The sequence below is a fragment of the Colias philodice genome, chromosome 21, assembly GCF_061535455.1.
Source record: "Colias philodice isolate Cphi_HAF_F1 chromosome 21, ilColPhil1 Martin Lab GWU primary, whole genome shotgun sequence".
Classification (NCBI taxonomy): domain Eukaryota; kingdom Metazoa; phylum Arthropoda; class Insecta; order Lepidoptera; family Pieridae; genus Colias; species Colias philodice.
Genome location: NC_143106.1, coordinates 290,892 through 311,218, shown reverse-complemented (window position 1 = coordinate 311,218; position 20,327 = coordinate 290,892). Strand labels below are relative to the sequence as shown.

The following is a 20,327-nucleotide window of genomic DNA, read 5'->3' as shown; positions in this document are numbered from 1 at the left end:
AATATTGTAAAACATTCTGAAACCCATCATCGCTATATGGAACCAAATGCCTTGACTTGTTACAATGCTTCTCATCTTTAAACAACGTATTTCATTACTTAAGTGCAAAACTCCAATTTTTTAAGTAAAACGTCGAACATCTGTCAATATAGGTGACATTCAGCGAAGTAGTTCGAATACGTGACGGTGTTTTTTTCCTCCGCGAAGTAAGTTCTATTGTTTTTGTTAATTACCTTTAAAATTAAATGTGAAAATGTTTAGTAATAAATAAATAAGCAAGCAATTGGTAAGAAAAGCATTGGAGACGAACACCGAAGATAATAATGAAGATACAACGGGTAAGTAGTTTTATTTAGGTAATGCATTTAAGTACTTATTGAATCTGAGATGCAGGTACGCTTTATCCACTTTTGATTCATTCCCGATTGTGTTGTGATTTTAAGAAGATAGTTCATTAAGTAAGTACAAGAGGAATCCTCTGTGGATTTACGTATTTTAACGACAATGTCGTTGTTCACGAAGGCGCGGCGAGTCGAATTAAGAGATCATTTTGTTACGATTCATCTGTCATTGTGAGATGAAACTACTAAAGTCTAAACCCTGTTTTAAAAATAACTGTCGATGATCTAGGTACCTACCTACTATTTTGGTAAAATACGTTTAGATTCAGATTCAGTACAGTACATTCAGCCACATCATTCAGCGCATATAATTATTTGTTTGATTTTAAAACTCGCGCGGCTACTGTTTTGACCGGAATAAGGCCCTAGCCTGCGAAATTCAAAATTTTAACAAGTTTATTTAATTTTTTGCTAGGGTTGCCACTGTTGCGTATGATTTTTAGGGTTCCGTACCCAAAGGGTAAAACGAGACCCTATTACTAAGACTCCGCTGTCCGTCTGTCTATCCCTCTGTCTCATGAACCGTGACAATTAGATAGTCGAAATTTCATATGATGTATTTCTGATGCCGCTGTAACAACAAATACTAAAAAACAGAATAAAAAAAGACGTGTGGCACTCGGGGACTGCCACGGTAAAGCTATTGCATAGCATGCCTTCAAGCCACACCTCCGAGCCCGTCGGAGTGGAGAGCGTGAGGTTTTTTCGTAACGGAATTTCTCGATTCGGTCCCCACGCTCAAGGCCCGCGATAGAAGCTATGCAATAGCTTAATAAATATTTAAGAAGCTCCCATACAATAAGCCGTGATTTTTTTGGCGTTTTTATAGATAATGGTACGGAACTCTTCGTTGCGCGAGTCCGACTCGCACTTAGCCAGTTTTTTGTACATGGCGCATGTACATACAACATACTTAGTCGTCTAGCAGGGACACGGCTTTATAAGAACTAATAATATTTTGCTGTCGCCATATACCTACCTACGTATAAAATCCACGCGGCTTTATTGTTTTGATTTAAAGCTTTTTTCTTTTTATTACAGAAGATAACGAAGAACCTTATACGTCGCTGCCTCTGGAGAAGCTTTCTTCACCTTCTAGCGATATTCAGTCCATATTACATCTCATTCCACAAGATGCACAGTTTTTATAACGGTCTCATTAGTGATGATGCAATAGAAGACCACATAGATGGACTAGACACGGTGGATTTCGAAATCCAATTTGATGATAACGTCGAATAAACGTCCTATATAAGTATTATTTTATATATTTTTTTAATTAAAGCTTTAATTACGATATTATAAATACATAGTTTCATTTATATCATTAAATCCCTGGGATGTGGTTCCTTTTTGTATAAGAGAAAACCTATCAATTGATAAATGTTAAAAGGAACCACATGCACATTTTCTTAATTATCTAGAAAGTTTAAGAATATTCAGAGCAAATTTATATACACATACTTAAATAAGTAATTTATCAATGAATTTAAATAAAATAAATTTTAATTTTACTTCACCTGACAGAGCTGCAAATGTTTTTATAAATCCTTCGATATCTCAGAAGTGCGTTTTTGCTGGGTGGTTCCTTTTTGCTTAAATACGGACAATTAGTATAAGAAAAATGTGTGTTATAAAAAAAGGATGACTTCCAATTATTATTTTTCTCTACTTTTCCCGCAGGTAACAAATAAGTAAGTCTAAGTACCAAATTTCAACCAAATCCGTTAAAATTATTATTTTTATATGATTGCTCATTGAACATTGAATATCCAGTTATATTAAAAGCTGAATGTTTTTTTAAATGAATTGTGACATTGAAAAGTGTTATTATAATTTAATATAATTTAAAAAACAGGTTGAGATTCTTAGGGCCGATTTTTCAATGCTTGGATGAAACTTATTCGTCGAATAATGTATAAAACTACCATTTTAAATGTTTTAAAAATGTATTCTAATTGCCCGTATTTGACAGTTTACGTGATATTTTAATATTATCGTGTTATACTTTATTGGACGGATAAGTTTTATCCAAGCATTGAAAAATCGGCCCTAAGAATAACAAAATATAAACAATTTTATTTGATATAAATTTATAAAGAATAGAAAAAATTCGATCACGAGGCGGGACTCGAACCCGCATCCTTCGCGCCATTCCGGGGCGGATGCCTGACCAACTCAGCCACTCGTGACCCGCCAGAGCAATCGAATTTATTCTATTCTTTCAGTTTTATGTGTCTGAAGGGGCGCCTTCAGACACATAAAACTGAAAGAATAGAATAAATTCGATTGCTCTGGCGGGTCACGAGTGGCTGAGTTGGTCAGGCATCCGCCCCGGAATGGGTTCGAGTCCCGCCTCGTGATCGAATTTTTTCTATTCTTTATAAATTTATATTTATAAAGCATTTGAATGCCATAAAACCAAAAATATAAATTCAATTTTATTTGATTCAAATTCATTCTTAGCACAAAAAAAATACAATATATATACCGGCCGAATTGATAACCTCCTCCTTTTTTTAAGTCGGTTAATAAAATGAGCCATTTACTTTTGATAATAACTATACTATAACAGGAAATCGACTCGAAAAAAATCATTTTTTATAGAAATGCTGTAATATAAAACATTTTCAGAATTTAGAAAAATATCTTATTTAAAATCAATATCATAGAATTGACATGAGGAAAGGAAATAAAAAAAAACAATTTGGTGAAAGGCATAATTTATTCCATCTTACGAATTAGCAGTATTTACATATGTACAATATTTACAGTTAAATTACAACTAGTGACCCATTAATAACTAAATATTATAAATCATTATCCATTTTCATAGCCACATCCAACCAGTAACAACAAAATGAGAATATTATTTCAAAATAACGACAAATTAGCAAAATCTTTCAATATCAAATCTATTAGAAACCAATTTAATCTCGCTATGTCACACATTTTTTTTTTTAGAAAATTAATCAAAATATATGTTGTTTATGATTACATTTAATATAATAATATGGTTTTCTAATAAGAGCATCAATATCTTCTGGTGTGTAGGTTTGTTTACATCCGCATTCTTTACTATTTGGCAATTTATCGTTATTTTGATTACAATTATTATTCGTTTGAGGAAATACGCTGGCTGCTAACACATGTGTTATATCAGTTAAACCATTTTGAGAACCAATATTCTGAAGAAAATCTTCATTTTGAGAATTTTCGTTTGGAGTAAAATTACCACTTTGAGTAAAATTCTCACTTGGAGTAAAAATTTCAGTGTGAATTATAATATTATTCTGAGTAATATTTCCACTTTGAGTAAAATTGTTGAATGGAGGAATATTGCTGGCTTGGTTATTGCTCGTTTGGTTAGCGCCGGCATTGCTGGTAACAGATCTAGAGGAAATTTGTTCCATCTATTATAGTCGTTACTGGTTTTTTTTTGAGTAATCTAGGTATACTTTTAATCCGTATCTTTATTTACATATTGGTGATATTAATTTTGTTGGTAGCATTTAATTCACTGTTATTATTTAATGTAATTTGCCTCTTTATTTTATTCGCATGTAATTTATATTTTAATCCTACGAATAATCTTTGCTTAAACATTGCAAAACATTAATACATTCTTATTTATGAAAATAGAACTGACACATTTGACCAAAGTACTTTACATTAAAAATTTTTTGATGCATTGCAAATAAAGAACAGATACACCGACCCCTACCTACCCCTGCTGTCTCTGCCTCACAGCGTCAGTGAAGCGGATAGTACATTCCCTCACGTTCATGTTGGGTGTGAGGAAGTCAGAGAGCGTGTTGGCGGGCGTGGGCCGGTCGAAGGGGAAGCCCATGGCGCGCCGGTCGGGGTACTTGCGGTCGCGCAGGCCGCAGTACGATGCCGCGTCGTTGCATGTGCCCGCTGTGTCTTGTACCACCTGGGGGAACGTTCAAGATAAGCGTTTCGTGAGCTGTACAACGTATAATAACATAAAATTGTAAAAAATTTGATTTAAATATTGTTACTCGGCTGGGCGTACAGTTCGTTTGAAACAAAACATCAAGTATTCGCTGCTTCATTACAAACTCAAATGTAAAGCCAATATGCGAGCATATTGGCTTAACATTTGATGGAGCAAAAGTATGAACGCGAGTGGCATAACACAGTTTTTTATTGTGAAAGCCTCAATCAATTATTTCTTTTACAACGAAAAGTTGCAAATAAATCGGTGTGAACATTGCACTGAACAAAGCGTTGGGCATTTAAATAAACATTATAGTTTGTCATATAACTCACCCTATCCTCCGCCCAGTTGGACACCATACAGAACAGCACCATCGGGAAGCCCTCAGTAGTTCCCTTCGGTATCAGCATGTGGTGTGGCCAGCCACAGCCGCAGAAGTCGAAGTCAGCGGCTTCCACTGAACCTGGCTCGCCTGGACGAGTGGACTGGCGACGGAATGTACGCTCGTAGGGAATAGTGACTGAGGATAGGTTGGAGCTGCGACGGATCGTGCTGTTGCCAGCGGGCACTGCGAAAATTAGAAAATATTGTGATATCCAAGAGTATACTTAGTGACATGTGATCGATATACTATTAAATCATTTTATGGAATAATTTTAAAAATTACATTTTTTTGTAAAGAAAGTGTCTATGAAACACTTGTTTACAATATATATTTCATCACGTTTAACAGCATTTAATACGACATTTTAATCATCTCTTACGAGAAAAACTAAACATTTTCAAATCTAACCAAGCAATTTCTTAAATATTTTCTTAAATATGAGAATAAAACAAGCCTAAACATGTGAATATATAAGTTGTGTGTCTATACTCACGCGCTTGCGTGAACTTGTCGAGCTCGATCATGAGTCGTCTCTGTTCGCTGAACGGCAGCGGGGCTCCCGTCTCATTCACAGCGGGCGCGATGAACAGACGCACTGTACCCATTGCTGCTTGACCAGAGGTGTTGTTCACATCGATGCTGGAAGAAATAAATGAAATTGTACAGTTCTGTAACATTTAAAGTAAATGTTTATAGAATGGACATGATTTTATTAACTTTTTCAGCTCATTTTATTTTTTATTTTTAGATCATTAAATCCAAGCAAGTAAAATTTCAAATGAGAGTAAAATTTCCACTTCGAGTAAAGTTTCCACTTGGAGTAAAATTTCCGTTTGGAGTAAATTTCCACTTGGAGTAAAAATTTCCACTAGAAAAATTCCTACTTGGAGTAAAATTTCCACTGAGAGTAAAATTTCCTTACACATAGGTGAAGTCGTCATGTGTGAGGTGAGTGAAGCGTGCGAGCACGCTGCCGCGCGGCGTGAAATCGAGCCCGCGCCCGAGCTCCACCGTGCTCTGCTCCCACTGAGTGCTGAGCGAGTTTCCACCGTCTATGCTTACGGAGGACACACGGACGCCGGGGAAGTCCAGCTGGGGACAACGGATAAAATAGGACTAAATATTGCACTGGAAAACAGGGATAAAATGGGATGTTTGGACTATATTATTGAGCTAAATACGAAGCGACATATTGAAAGAAACAAAATTTCGGTCATTAAAAACAATTATGTAGAATGTAGATACACAATAACACAGTTCTAAATAAAACTGAACTTAACTCTATTCCAAATGTAAAATTCTAGACATAATAAGTAAACATTAAAGTAAATCAATTTATATTCACAAAACATACCAAATCTATGAATGAGACAATAAAACTGTGTCGTCGTCAAAAGATACCTACTATTTCTCAGTGTCAACGCTGATATAACGTAACATTAATATTTTAAACTAAGACCACAGTTGGGACCAATATACCACCCTGTAGGACACCAAGTCCTATTGAAGTTTATTTGCTGGTACTTATAGTTATCGATGCGTACCAATTAATTGTATTCGATTTGTCGAAAAATGTTTAAAAAAAATTTGTTGAATCTCTTCTATTCCAAAATCTCCCAATTATTTTAAAATTTCCGAATGGAAACTGTTTTAAATGCTTTTGCTAAATCTAAAATTTCAAAAAGTCACAAAAATAACCTTATCAGTGGTGTAAGGAGGCAGCTTGTTCTTGTACAGCGTGAACATGTCGTCGACGTACGCGTGCCAGCGGTAGAATATAGGGTCACGCATCGCGGTGGCTGAGTCACCCATTACTCCGAATTGTTCCTACACAATATAAACAGGTTAATAAAAACGAAATAAATTGTTTATCAAATCGATATACTAAAAATAACATGGGCTTAGAGGCAACCTAAACAGAGCATTCTCTTTTTAACCAAAAAAGATATTGGAACTAAAACCTTCATTTCTTATGTAAACTTTTACTATTGTTTGTTAATAATTATCTTAAACCAATTAAATTAACACAGATTCGGAAACTAGCTTCTTTCCAGAATATACTAAATTCAAAGTGGTCATTCAAAATAAAAAAATAAATAATGTAAACATTCCTTGATAGTTTTCCACCATCAGAAGTAAAAAAATACACCATAAAAAGTATTGTTTGGTACCAAACTCTAAACATCCCGGTTCTTCTCCATAGATACTGCTTACCGAATCGGTGGTAAAACGTTAAAAAGTGTAATGACGATTCAAAAATGCTTTCATAAGAAGTTTAATTAAATAAATAAATGTTTGAGTTTGAGTTTATCTCTCAAGAACCACAATCAAATCATTCATTCATTCATTCAAACAAAAACTCACCAAGTTCCTATGGTCCGGGTCGTGCGAGTAGGATATAAACACGTGTCCCATATTGTGCAGGTCCCCATAGAAGTCGCGGTTGGGGCTGAGTATGGAGGACTCCATCATGTTGCCCAACATGTCGATACCTGTTTCCTCGTCCAGCGGCACGCGGCGACCGTTCCTCTGAATTAGGGGAAATATATTTAATAAGGTAGATATTATCTCACTTATTAGTTAACCGAGCACACGTGTCAGAAGTGAAACTTCTTTGGCAAGATTCAAAGATACCGACGCGCGTCGTCGCCTTACTTAATTTATAAATGGTACATATCTATACAAATATTATAAAGCTGAATAGTTTGTTTGCTTGTTTGAACGCGCTAATCTCAGGAACTACTGGTCCGATTTGAAAAATTCTTAGAGTGTTAGATAGCCCACCTATCGAAGAGGCTATATATCATCACGCTTAGACCGACAGGAGCGGAGCCACGTGGGTGAAACCGCGGGGCGCAGCTAGTTAAATGATAAAACTATGAATTATTATTTATCATTATTTGGAATTTACCCGGGTTCATTGCATATCATATCAGTTAGCAAAAACATTAAAATATAATAAAATCGCTCCTTACGACCTGAAAGGACAAACAAACAAACAAACACTATACCAAATATGAAGTATAAACAGCACTCACCATCATAACGGACATAGTGTTGATAGCATCAAGGAAGCGGTCCCGCCACGTCTCGAGCTGCGACACGTCCACGCGGATCTGGTCCACGGGACGGTCGATGTCGCGGATCGTGGAGTTCGCGAACCTACGCGTTTATTGTTATTTGTTATTGTGTAAGATGAACATTGTTCTATGTTTATTTAATACAAAAAGTTAAACAAACCAATGAAAACATTGTAAAAACCTTGAACAAAGTTTAATTTAAGAATTTAAGATAAAAAAATGAATATACGTATATACCCAAATTATTATACAATGTCGTATCATACGCAATTTATACACTGAAAATAGCATATTTTAAAACAACAACGGACGTATACATTTGCTTTCTTTTACCCTCAAGAGTAAAACACATAACTCGCTCGCCTACTCGAGTGGGGCAATTACCTGACTAACGTATTGAATAACATCTTAAGACACAACTCACAAGCATTAGAATAAAAATCTAGATATGCTATAATACCTTGGTGGCCAAGCGCGACTGGCCACTTGCGAGTCCAACTTGGGGAAGTAGCCTTCTTCTATCGGCTCTCTGAAGTTGCTGAACCGTTTCGGGGCGCTCAGCTTGTTGCAGTAACGCTCTGTTGTGTATCTGGGAATGTAAGTCAATGTTAAGTTTAAGTATTGTGTTGCTTAGTTTAAAAGGTGAATGCAGATTTCGAAGATCTACCTCATTGATGCAATTTTGTTAACATCTGAATAGAGAAATTGTCATATCAAAGGCAATAAGCACGAGTAACTCTAACAGGTATGTACTGTATTGAATGCCAGTGCCAATAGTGTAAGTGCCAATAGTGTAAGTAAGTGCTAATAGCCAGTGCAAGAGGTGCCAGTGCCAGTGGTGCCAGGGCCCTGCCAGCTCACCTGGCAACAATCTGCTGGTGCATATAGTAGAACAGCTCTCCCCTCCTGTCCTTGGCAACGATGGCACGGTCTGCCGAGTCGAACGGGTACACGAGGTGCCAGTGCCAGTGGTGCAGGTTGATGCCGATGTCCTCGCGGAAGTACGCCACGCGCTGCTCCGGGTCCCAATCTGATGCTGTGTAGTTCTGTGGGATCACTACTGGCATCTGCTGGCAACAAGGGGAATGTTATGTTAGGTGGCTAGGATTGTGCCGTCCACTGGGTTGGAATTTGTTATGAATATGTTGAAAGATTTTAAAAACCATTATGTTATAAATAATTATAATCCAACTAGTGAAATTGTAATCTGTCAACAAAATGTGATCACATTTCATTTTAGAGTCACCTACAAAATCTCGTGCGAACAATCAAATCGAGAAAGACAAACGATCAAACAAAAAAGAGCTCTTCAATAATTGATCAGTCAGAATTAAGATGAAATCGTATTTAAAAATATGCTATACATATTAACATAATGGATCTCTGTCATCTAACTGTATAAATAAATAAATAAAATAAAAGAAACATGACACAAATATATTAACCGAAACACGAATATTTAACAATTAATCAAAGCACAACATACCCTGTTTCCAGAAGGTACGACAGTGCTGACTTCTCTGGCCTTCCTGAACACTTTGGGGTCCATAAACTTGTCTGGGAACGTCTCAGCGAACGTCGGGATGTTCAGACCCTTGGTATCATCTCTGCAGGGAAAAATAAGACGAATTTTATGTGGGTAATAATTAATAAAAGAAGGAAAAAATGGTGAAATAAAAGTCTTCAGTGATTCGTATTATATTTTTGTGTTATTTTAGTCCTGATTTTATTATGTGTACTTGTTTGTTAAATAAATAATATGTACCTGTGTAAAATGGCGACAGACAGGCAGTAGTTGAAGAGGTAGGGGTTAATACGGAGTTGGCAGTATGAGCATAGTGACTGCAAGTCTTCCACGTCACGCATACCTGTTATCATATTTTTAAAGTTTAAATAGTTTGGTGAGTAAACGAATGTTTAGTTATTTTACTTTTATAACGGTTTACCACTTGACATATGAAGTTGGATAAATCAAGGATAAATAAAGGTTAACGAAAAAATACAAGGAGTTTTGCGAAAACAAAATTTGAACGAATTAATAGTATAGCATTATGACATTGATTATGACGTTAAAGTTCACACAACATAATACCCCAAAGTTTATCATGCCTCACACAAACCCTGCTAAAATACAGGCAAAAGGTCCACAACCAACAATAAACATACCCATAAAGATATCAATAAGCTTAGTAGCCATGGCCCTGTGTTTGGGCACCCACAGCGAGAACTGGTTGTTGTAGGCCAGCTGCATCGGCAGCGAGAGGTTCGGCAAGGAGATGTTACGGATCGGGATGGTCTGTGTCGCGTCGTTGCCGAAGCGGTCCGCTAGCGTGTTGCTGGTCGACTTGTATTTGTCCGGCTGAAAGGATTTATTATAATGAATGTTCTGTAGGTTTAACATTTCTTGTAACATGTCTTGTATTTGGCTGTGATGCGTGGATTTCCCTGCCAACACCAAAAATTTCTAGTATTACGACCTAAATGATAGATTCTTCAGGTAAGTACCTACATAACTAAGTTCCTACGTACCTACACAGCCAAGTTGCATCAAAATTCGTAAAGTATTTTTGACATAGTGCAGGAGATAATATGTACAAACATCCATGTGTCGCATTTACAGTGTGAATAATATATTACTTATATATTGAAAATCTAGATTTGCTTGGTATCTTGCAACGGCAGAAACAATACGGAAAAATCTGAACAACAAACTAGAATTTTTAATTGACTACGTAACATTAGGTAGGTATTGTTTCTATGTGCTGCTACTATTAGTTTAATAAATAAATATAAAGTTTAATTTTTTGAACGAAATACTCACATAGTAAGTGTCGGGTAGTTGGAAAATAGATTTGTTTTCACCCTTCTGCATGAAGCAGGGCTCCGTGGGCCGGTCGAAAAACAGAAGTAAGTTCTTCTTAGCGTCCGACATGGTGCCTAAAACATACAATAAATTATAATTTACATAGTTATTACAATAAAATAAAATATACCTAATGGGTAACTGGCATTATTTGCAAGAATTTTAAAAATCTTATCTTAATTATAGGCAAGTAAATATGAGTGGGTAGGTACTACACATTTTTTGGTATCAAGTACATAATTTTTAAACTGAACTATGAAGTAGGTACATTAAAATAGCCTTTAATGGAAAAAAACACTCATCGCGTTTTAAATCCATCAAAATCTTTAATTTCTAAAATACTAGCGTAAAATCATTAAATCAAACACAAGAAAAAAACATTCAATATTGATTGATTTATGAAATTTGAATATCGCATGATAACTACAAATTAAGTTATTTTTCAAGTATTGCGTGTCGTTTATTATTTAAAGAATTAATTTATTACAAGTAGGCTCAAGTTAGCCATGGAAAGGTCAAAGCTTAAATCGTTCTGAACCGATGTTCTGAACAGTAATTATAATTTAAATAAAATGCCTAAATAAATTCGTTTTGTACAACTACTAAAATATGTACTGTTAAAATAATGTTGCCATGCAAAACAATTTCACTTTATATACACTTTAGTAGTTACACGAAATAGTTAAAAACATGAACAAAATATTTTAGGTATTATTGAGTTAAAAAAACTTACCAATTTGTTCTTCCACACTAAACCCAAAACGATGGTTTTGCTAAAGGTGTAGTTGTTGCAAGTAGCCGTGAATGTCACGGCTGACTGTATCGATGAGTCGCAAGTTGTATCATTTATACAACTTTATCACACGGCACTGCTTTTCGCTTGGCGGTGTGCAACACATGTGAGAATAAGGGCGATACACCAATAAGTATAGCTTCTAGCAAACTATATTATGTAGTTAATATTCCATAAGTAATAACAAGATATATTTTGTGATCGTCTGATGATTTTCTACATACGTTGCATTTTAAAATAATTTGGAAAATCCAAAAGTGCACGCCTCATAATTTTTTTTTAATAAATATTTATTAATTATAATTTTTTTTTTATTTAATAACAATTAAACCACATCGAATCAGACCCTGAAAAATGAAAGGGTTCTATTCCTGAGCATACTCAAGCGTAAGAGAAAAAAAAAGACTCGATTAGAAAAGTATTTCGGTCGCTATCGTGTTAACAAGAAAAAGGATCCGCACATACAGACACACGGACGTCCAAGACAGAACTTTTTTAAACTGTTTTTTAACTAGTTTAAATAACAAAAATGACATCAAAAATATCATGAACGTTAAAAATAGTGTTTTTTCTTAATATGTGTGTGTATGTATTATCTTACAAGTGCAATGTATGATACATAAAGACATTTTAAGTTTGAAAAATCAGATGTTTTGCGCGAAGTGACAGTAGTACCCACCTCAACGCTTCGCTTATGAGGCGTGCAATATAGGAGCATTTTGATAAAATTTAAGCCCTAATTAAAATAATCAGTAGGTCAATGAATTAAAGTGGCCAGACCTATTTAAATATTTTTAAAAATTGACCCTATAAGATGTGTAGATAGATGTATGTTTTATAATTATTAACTTTAATGTTCAAAATATAGCCGTGGGTTGGTGGAACACAGTCCTTACAACTAAATAATATAACTAGAAATGAGCATTGCGGTTGTATATCAGGACTCAGGAGGAAGTTCTTTACCGCAACGATAGCATGGAAACAAATATTTGTATACTTTAAATTGAGATTTAAATCTCAAAATCTGTAACTATGAAGTTAAAGGTTAGATTTACCTACCCGCGGACAAACCCGCAGGCCAATATATGTATTTCTATGCCCTATGGTTCATGTATTATTCTGATGTATAATCTACATTACTCTAGTTTCATCCAAATCTGTCCTCACAAACTTGCATATTCATAACAATAATTGTAGAATAGAGAAAATTGTTTTGATTGTATGTCAGTTCGTCTTTTATTCGAACCGCAAGGGACTGGAACCTGCTTCCTGAATCCGTGTTTTCCGGCAAGTACGACCTGGGGGTCTTCAAGACGAGTGACTAGGTACCTACCTTCTATGGAAGCGCGCTTCATTTTAGACCACATCTTCGCTGACCAGCAGGCGAGATCGTGTTCAAGCGCTTCCCTATTATATACATATAAAAAACTAGCAATGCCCTGCGGTTTCACACGCATAGACTATAGCGATATCGTTACAGTGAAAAGTCTACTATAGGTCGGACTATAGGTTTAATTTTTAATCACATGAAAATCACCTTTACCCCGTCCCGCACTAAGGCCTTTTTTTTTGTTTTAGTGGGGAAATCTTTCATAGATACCCACGGCCTCCGGGGGAGGGGCCGTGGGTTATGTCGGATTCCTACCGACCAAAACCCCACTGTGTTCCGTCAAGACGCATATTGGTAGAATTCCTCCGTGACCCCCGCACTACGGCCTGCTCGAACAGTATACCTACTATTTTCTGTAGATTGACACTTTTAAAAATTCGTTATATCTTTTGAATGGAATATCCAATTCTTTTCATTTAAAAAGTATTTTGCTGGTATTGAAACAGTCTATAATAAAACATCATTTAATGGGATAAGGATTAATATATGTGTATGGATAACATGGTTTGATTACTGTCGGCACTTCTATTTACTTTGAAAACGTAAAAAAGTTGTTGTAGTAACATAACTACTGAAGATGGACATATGGTATCGCGGACTTTCTTGTAGATATTGATCCATTCTATAATACCGTAGAACATTTTTTTGTTCTATCTTCAATAGATTCCGCAGCGCACGCGATGACAGAAGTTTTATTGAGGATTTTTTTACACCTTGGGTTACATTATTGCATTTTTGGTAAGGATCTCTAATTTTTTTGAAAATGCAATATAGCCTATGTTGCTCAGTAAAGATGCAGCTTTCTAATGGTGAAAGAATTTTTGAAATCGGTCCAGTAGTTTTTGCGTGAAAACCATACATACATACATACATACTTACATACATACTTACAAACTTTTCCTCTTTATAATATTAGTATAGATATACATCTTCCTTATATTCCTTAATACAATTACAAGTGAACAGATTTTGGTACTAGTCATCGATGTAACTGAAAACTGTATGTATATCCAACGGAAAAAAAAATTTGCTTTAGCAGAGAATTTATTAAACAGAACGGAGAATTAATTTTTGGAATCAGACCAGAAATTCCAGAGATAAGCGCTTTCTTCCAAACTATTTAGCATTATATACCTATATTATATGGTTTAGAAAGATAGATTACAATTATATATTATTTTTATTCAATTTTTACATAAATTGAGCGAATGAGCCATAGAAGAAAAGTGAAATGGATTGGGTTATATGTATATACTATTATGCTTTATTTCAGCTGCTCGTTCCTGTTTTCAGGCGATTTTGAAAAGTTAAAATGGGTGATTATTTTTTGTGTAATCTGATAGGCTAACCTAATTTTTGTATGGCAGTAGTCTGCAGCTCATAAGTGTGAAATCAGTAAAAATGTTTTGCTGAGTAAAGTTGACACTGAAAGTTACGAGGAAAATTTATATTCAGTTTCATTTAAATCTTTTTAAAATAGTTGGTGTCGATGCAAAATGTATCTTCACTCCTTGGGTATCTATGTGTAATGAATAGATGTAAAACAGCGTCAAGTTCTATAACATCAGATTCTCATGTTTATCTTCATGAAAAATGTAAGTACCAACATTTTCGTTACTGCAGTGTCACTAGCAAGAGATGCTCTTTATCGATTTATCAAACTAGTGCAATGCAGTATTTTATCGCAAATAGAATAAAATCCACATGTGACAGCCCTATTTGCGATCACACGACTTACTTACCTGGATGCGTCATCCTTAGTCCTTGACCTGACCCCGTAACCTACATAGCTTGTAGAGATTGTAGGCCTAACTCTTTTAATTAGTTACCTGCTACTTGAAGCTTTTATAACTTGATAGCTTTATTAGCTGTAAAATTTTATTTTTAATTTTTAATTTATTATAAAAAATATCGCGTCACAGTGTAAGTATTAGTTGCAATCCTCTTCGGAAATAGCTTGACCGTTTTGTATGAAATTTTATATATTGTATAATTTGAAAATCAGATATGAGAATTTACGTGAAGTATTGTTTTTATGTGTACCTTAATCACCTGATACCTGGAAATTGGCCGTTTAACCAAGTGAGTTTAGGCATACGAATCATACGATAGCTTAGGTACTCAATCATCCACCTTTCATCCGTCAGAAAATACGTGACGTCTGGCGAGTTGCGGCTATCTTGCAAACTTTTTCTATGCAAGTTGAGTAAAATTTCAAGGACGCGACGCGTTGGCAATACCGTCACGTCATGGAGTAAGGCGACGATTTTGGTATCTTTAAATCTTGCCAAAGAAGTTTCACTTCTGATATGTGTCCTCACACGCGCTCTTTTTTATTTATCTACCCACACAACTGCTTCAATAAATGAATCTGCATAATATTATCTAAAGATAAAAAGTTCGACGACTTGTAATCTGCCCGCACTTGCTAACGTTGTGGACTATGATTTAACCGCCTTTGTGAGAACAAAATGATGCAAATATTGAAAATATAATGTGCGTGCCCATCATGTTTATTTTTTTCTGGCTATGGCTGATCTAGGGCTAAAATATCACATTCCACTTCTATGCAAAGATTGAGAATATTTTCGCTACGGTTTCGGTTTCCATTGTTTTATATATTATTTTGTCTATTTAAATATTTTGACTCCTCAATGTTTGACTTGGTTTGCAAGTCGATGTTTGTTTGTAGGTACTAAATAAGCTCCTAAACTACTTAACTACCTAACATCCAGGATAAAATGCCCAACGATGTCACTATTGTATTAAAATCTTGAAGTTCATATTTAAAAAATTCAGGTTCATCAAAGAATGTTTTTATAGCTTGCAGTACACTGCTTGAGGTACATTGGACCTTGTTAATAAATTATGAGGTGAACCAGAAAGTATTGGTAATATTTGAGACTAGCTCTAATGGCCCAACCACAGACCCAACCAGGTATAACCCCATTTGAAGCACTTTTAAGCTTTCATATTCGAAGAAGTCAATTCATATTCTTATTAGAATCTTCAATTCCAACTACTTATATATGTTGTAATTATTTTCTTGAAGTAATTTCACTTAGTTTTCCTGAAGCATGAGGCAAAATTTGATTATTATAATATTGTAGTTTATTAATTTCTTCAATATACAGTCTGAAATCGAAAAAACAGTGTTCCAAATAAAAAACAAGTTGGTTTGTAAGAAAGTTTAATTATAATAGAAGTATTGAAAATATCTCCAGTGAACGTATTAACAAAGAAAAAACAATAAATTTAGATAAGTACTAACATATGACTTCACTATGCTAGGTATAGTCTAGGAATTAACTAAAATTTAATAAATACTAGACGTGAACGTTTACACAAGTAAATTCTCACTCTGGATGCCCAGCATAAACAAACGAGTCAATCACGCAGCAGCCGTCGAGCAACATTCATCCAATAGCCCGGTTTACACGCACGCTCTTTCGCGCGCGATTCGGCTTTCACTCCAACGCGCCACGCTTTCCTTCGTTCAATCGCGCGCGATTATCGTTTACACGCACAATCTTTCCTCTTTCCTCAAAAACGCACGAATAATCGCGCGCGAAAGAATAAGTGCATAAAAAACGTGACAATACAATCCCTCGCGATTGCGCGCGCGTGCTTTCCCGCGTTCAATCCCGCGCACTCAATCACGCGGTAAAGAGTGTGCGTGTAAACCGGGCTAATCCGAGTGTGGGGCGGGGGGCAGGTTGGGCAGTTAGCCGCTCTTGAACAGCAGGATGGCCACCTGCCCCAGGTAGAAGTAGATGAAGTGACGCGTCTCGTGCGTCACGTACGAGCCGAAGTTGCGGCCCACGATGCAGTGCCACGTCGGGTTGTACTTCTTGTCGAACTCCTTCTTGATGAACGCCGCTATGTCCTGACCAACAAATTGTTATTTCTAAAATTTAATTCAACTAAAACGCAGAAAATTATATTTTTGAAGTGAAAACTTCTTTTGCAGCGTTGAGCACTTTTTCTGTAATGGGTATAAAATCTTAAACTCGCGTCAGGACACGTGACCTAATTGAAAGTAGGTACGGTAAGGTACAGCGTAAGACGGATACCATTCCAAAATATCAAACATGCTCAACGTTAATAATCAAGTTTTCACTTCTGCCGGCACTCCCGGAGTGCAAACCGTCTTTTTTTAAATCGTAATTAATCTAGAAGATACTCATGATCAGGTTTAAATTTTAAGTAAAGCTTCAAATTTAACGAATAACGAATTTGTTTTTTTTTTTTTGTAAATGTCACCAAATCAAAGAGAAACCGCTTGAAAAAAATTAAAACAATGTTATCTAAATTCACTGTGGTCTACATTTACCGGTCCTTACATTGATAACACAAATAAATAAAAAATGTTTTTTGTTATGTGTGATAACATTAGGTTATTGAAATGTATTCACATAAAAATCTCAAGTTTAGACATTTGAAACAAAAAATGTTTGCTGAAACAAATTTAAGGTGTAATTAAATAATTTATTAAACTTCTATGTTATGATGTGATAAGATTTACATTGCTATCTAACGTCCACTGTTATCAAGAAATCTGTTTCAATGTGAGTAACATAATATTCTAACACGTTGAGATAATATTTTCAATTATCACTTATCACACAATAATTATAACGAAATATTTTAAGGTCACAATAATACATTGACACCTAACATTATTAATTTTCAAGTAGACTTTCTACTTTATGCAACTTGAATATTGAATACCGACACTGCGAATTCCACATGAAAATTCAATGATTATCAAGTCTTATTTTCACACTTTCCAACTAAGTTATGCACTTATGTCATGTACAGTTGTTTTACCTTTTCAATGTTGAACTTTTCGAGGGCCTGCGTCGCACAGTCCACAGCATCCTGCTGCATCTCCTCGCTCATGTCAGCATTCTTGATCACTGCCTTCCTGTCGCACATCTTGTCAGTTGTGTAGCTGTAAGATCAAATTTAATTTACTTAAAAATTGTTTTATAAAAAGTACAATGTATGTAGTTCAATGTTTTTAGGGCCGTACACGGACTGCTTCAAACAGTTGCGACCGCGTGGTGAACTATAGACATTCATTCACTGCCATATACATGACTGCTCGAGCCGTCGCGACTGCTTCAAGCTGTCAACTGCGCGGTTTGTAGCAACAGCTCGAGCAGTCAACAACCAACCACTCGAGCAGTCCGTGTACGTTGCTCAGCCGTTAACTGCTCGAGCTGCCCATGTACAGTTGTTCTTAGATGTTACAACAAAATTAACCCAATATTTAGCTGACAATGTGTCAATAAGACGTAATCCTTTCCATTTTATTCACATTAATATCTTTTACATGTAGGCGTGTTAAACATCATAATTGGATCAAAGGGTCTATGATTCACAGTTTGAGCGGAGTTACATTGAAAGCTGTCATAATGCAACATGATTTCTAATGGAATTACAGAGATGCATATGCAAGCTAGATCTTATTTAAGGCTGGTTCACACTTTGATTAGTGTGAGTGCAGGTGATTAGTGCGAGTGCAGGTGTGTAGTGCGAGTAGTGTCCAATTGACTGCGAGTGCAGGTGATTAGTGCGAGTGCAGGTGTGTAGTGCGAGTAGTGTCCAATTGACTGCGAGTGCAGGTGATTAGTGCGAGTGCAGGTGTGTAGTGCGAGTAGTGTCCAATTGACTGCGAGTGCAGGTGATTAGTGCGAGTGCAGGCACGCTGCGAGTGAGGGGGAAGGGAGGGCGCGCGGGACGTGGCTACTCGCAGTCCACTCGCAAAAAAATAGAACACGCTTCTATTCACTTTACTACACAGCCTACTAAACACTCGCACTAAACAGTCGCTGTCCACACGTAGTACTACTCATCACCTGCACTCGCACTAATCAAAGTGTGAACCAGCCATGAGTGGATAGTGATGTCATAGGAAACCAAACAGATTTTTACATAGTAGATATTCATCTTCTACTACTCACACAACAAAAGCTACATCATTGTGTTAGGTGTTTTGGACATTTTTTGGTATTACGTTTGGTTATAATTTATCAACAATGCAAGTGAAACAAAGATTAGCAGTATTTTTTTTTTTATGTAAAAAAATTAAGAATGACTATCACAAATACACTTTCATTTTTACAATCTTTCAAACTGAAGAATTTCGTACGCGTAAAGGAATTTACTGTGACAAGTACTTACGAATTCAATTCTTATCTCTTATCAGTTTTTAAGATAAAGCAATCGAAACTGTTCATTTGTATTGCAAAGGACTAAAAACATGAGATTTTGTAAACAAACAAGGTTCAATATGTGCACGTACTTAGGTTATCTAAAGGTCTATGAATTTCCTTTGATTGATTTTCCACATGCGTACAAACCATTTATTGTTTATGTTCAATATCGGCGCTAAAAATAACTTTCAGTAAAGGTCAACCCGGGATCCTGATTGCCATTAATGTGCTCTATGTTTTAACTAAGTTATTTTACTAAATAAATACCTGGATTCTGATTTAATTTGACGCCTATTAGATATTCGCACTAACGCACTGGCGGTAAAGCCCGTCATCAATTAACAGTTAGCGCTGAACTCAAATAAGGCCGTGGAAAACCAATAAAGATAAAACATATCCGCAAAAAGGCCATTGTCATAGAAACTCCAGAATTAAATCGATAGAACTATTCTCACATACACTGAAGTAAACCTTGGAGAAATATATGTTACGGCACCGCAACTTAAATTTATTTTTACTGAAAAATTGCAGAAAATACTTACAAATTATATATACACCGATCAGAACAACGGTATTAATTATAATTGAAAGACACAAAAGCAAATATACTCACTTTTACGTCGAAAAAAGAATAATTTTTCACGAAACGATTTTGATACCGGAGATTCAATGCTACTTTCTAGAGGATTCTTTCAAAGGCTTCTTTCACCGTAGATTACCTTCGTTTACGATAGGGGGCGTTCGAATTCCAAAATAATTTCGAAATACAAAAATATTATTTTTTTATATAGGTTTAAAAAATGTATACACCTTTTTGAAGAATAAACCTAGTAGTGTTTTGATTACAATTTTTTTTATTTTCAGTGATAAATTATATTTATGTTGTATTATATATAATGCAAATAATATATGCAATAATATATGCAAATTCGTTAAATATATAAGTGATTTTGATAAATTTCTAAATCATAATGCACTTATATCTATAGACTATAACATATTGAATTATTGTTTTCAAACTTTGTTCAGTTGATGTTTCAGATGTTTCTTCACCGATTAATGTAGAAGGTGGTGGTGAAATATGGATATTAATAAAAAATTGTATGATATGTATATAATGTGATGATCCTTGGTTTTTGACTCAAATAAATTTTGAACTCAAACATAATTTTTTAGATATGACTTATTATTTTCTGTATAATATAGAATAAAGCTTCTTTCTATTTTAGACAT

The 20,327-nt window shown here is 35.3% G+C and overlaps 2 protein-coding genes across 7 annotated transcripts; both read right to left on the bottom strand.

Moving 5' to 3' along the window:
* Nucleotides 1-3,107: 3,107 nt before the first annotated feature.
* PPO2 (Prophenoloxidase 2) lies at nt 3,108-11,538 on the bottom strand. 3 transcript variants are annotated; one of them, XM_089709119.1, is made up of 15 exons: nt 11,424-11,538; nt 10,649-10,764; nt 9,994-10,186; nt 9,593-9,695; nt 9,314-9,434; nt 8,689-8,894; nt 8,288-8,416; nt 7,786-7,909; nt 7,112-7,276; nt 6,446-6,574; nt 5,670-5,839; nt 5,241-5,386; nt 4,695-4,930; nt 4,130-4,335; nt 3,108-3,794 (listed from the first exon to the last, which is right to left on the bottom strand). In XM_089709119.1, exons 2-15 carry the CDS (start codon nt 10,757-10,759, stop codon nt 3,374-3,376), a joined length of 2,460 nt encoding a protein of 819 aa, XP_089565245.1. In that variant the 5' UTR covers nt 10,760-10,764; nt 11,424-11,538; the 3' UTR covers nt 3,108-3,373. The 3 variants fall into 3 exon arrangements, with proteins under 3 accessions (XP_089565245.1, XP_089565243.1, XP_089565244.1); XM_089709117.1 differs by lacking the exon at nt 3,108-3,794 and having other exon boundaries at nt 3,820-4,335; nt 8,689-8,897; XM_089709118.1 differs by lacking the exon at nt 3,108-3,794 and having other exon boundaries at nt 3,820-4,335.
* Nucleotides 11,539-16,046: 4,508 nt separating this feature from the next.
* On the bottom strand, nt 16,047-19,834 carry LOC149478596 (dynein light chain 2, cytoplasmic). 4 transcript variants are annotated; one of them, XR_016317313.1, is made up of 4 exons: nt 19,362-19,444; nt 17,704-17,827; nt 16,537-16,759; nt 16,047-16,380 (listed from the first exon to the last, which is right to left on the bottom strand). XR_016317313.1 is itself a non-coding variant. In XM_089708487.1 (3 exons), exons 2-3 carry the CDS (start codon nt 17,809-17,811, stop codon nt 16,598-16,600), a joined length of 270 nt encoding a protein of 89 aa, XP_089564613.1. In that variant the 5' UTR covers nt 17,812-17,827; nt 19,708-19,834; the 3' UTR covers nt 16,047-16,597. The 4 variants fall into 4 exon arrangements, 3 of the variants coding, with proteins under 3 accessions (XP_089564613.1, XP_089564614.1, XP_089564611.1); XM_089708487.1 differs by lacking the exon at nt 19,362-19,444 and adding an exon at nt 19,708-19,834 and having other exon boundaries at nt 16,047-16,759; XM_089708488.1 differs by lacking the exon at nt 19,362-19,444 and adding an exon at nt 19,637-19,788 and having other exon boundaries at nt 16,047-16,759.
* Nucleotides 19,835-20,327: the final 493 nt, after the last annotated feature.

Excerpts from the sequence above, each read along its gene's own strand:
- PPO2 (XM_089709119.1), bottom strand. The coding sequence starts at position 10,759 with ATGTCGGACGCTAAGAAGAACTTACTTCTGTTTTTCGACCGGCCCACG. Across the intron at positions 10,187-10,648 it reads AACTACCCGACACTTACTAT|CCGGACAAATACAAGTCGAC; the intron begins GTGAGTATTTCG and ends AAATCCTTTCAG. Across the intron at positions 4,336-4,694 it reads CCAACTGGGCGGAGGATAGG|GTGGTACAAGACACAGCGGG; the intron begins GTGAGTTATATG and ends ACGTTCCCCCAG.
- LOC149478596 (XM_089708485.1), bottom strand. The coding sequence starts at position 19,429 with ATGACGGGCTTTACCGCCAGTGCGTTAGTGCGAATATCTAATAGGCGT. Across the intron at positions 17,828-19,361 it reads CAAATTAAATCAGAATCCAG|CTACACAACTGACAAGATGT; the intron begins GTATTTATTTAG and ends TTGATCTTACAG. Across the intron at positions 16,760-17,703 it reads AAAAGTTCAACATTGAAAAG|GACATAGCGGCGTTCATCAA; the intron begins GTAAAACAACTG and ends TTTGTTGGTCAG.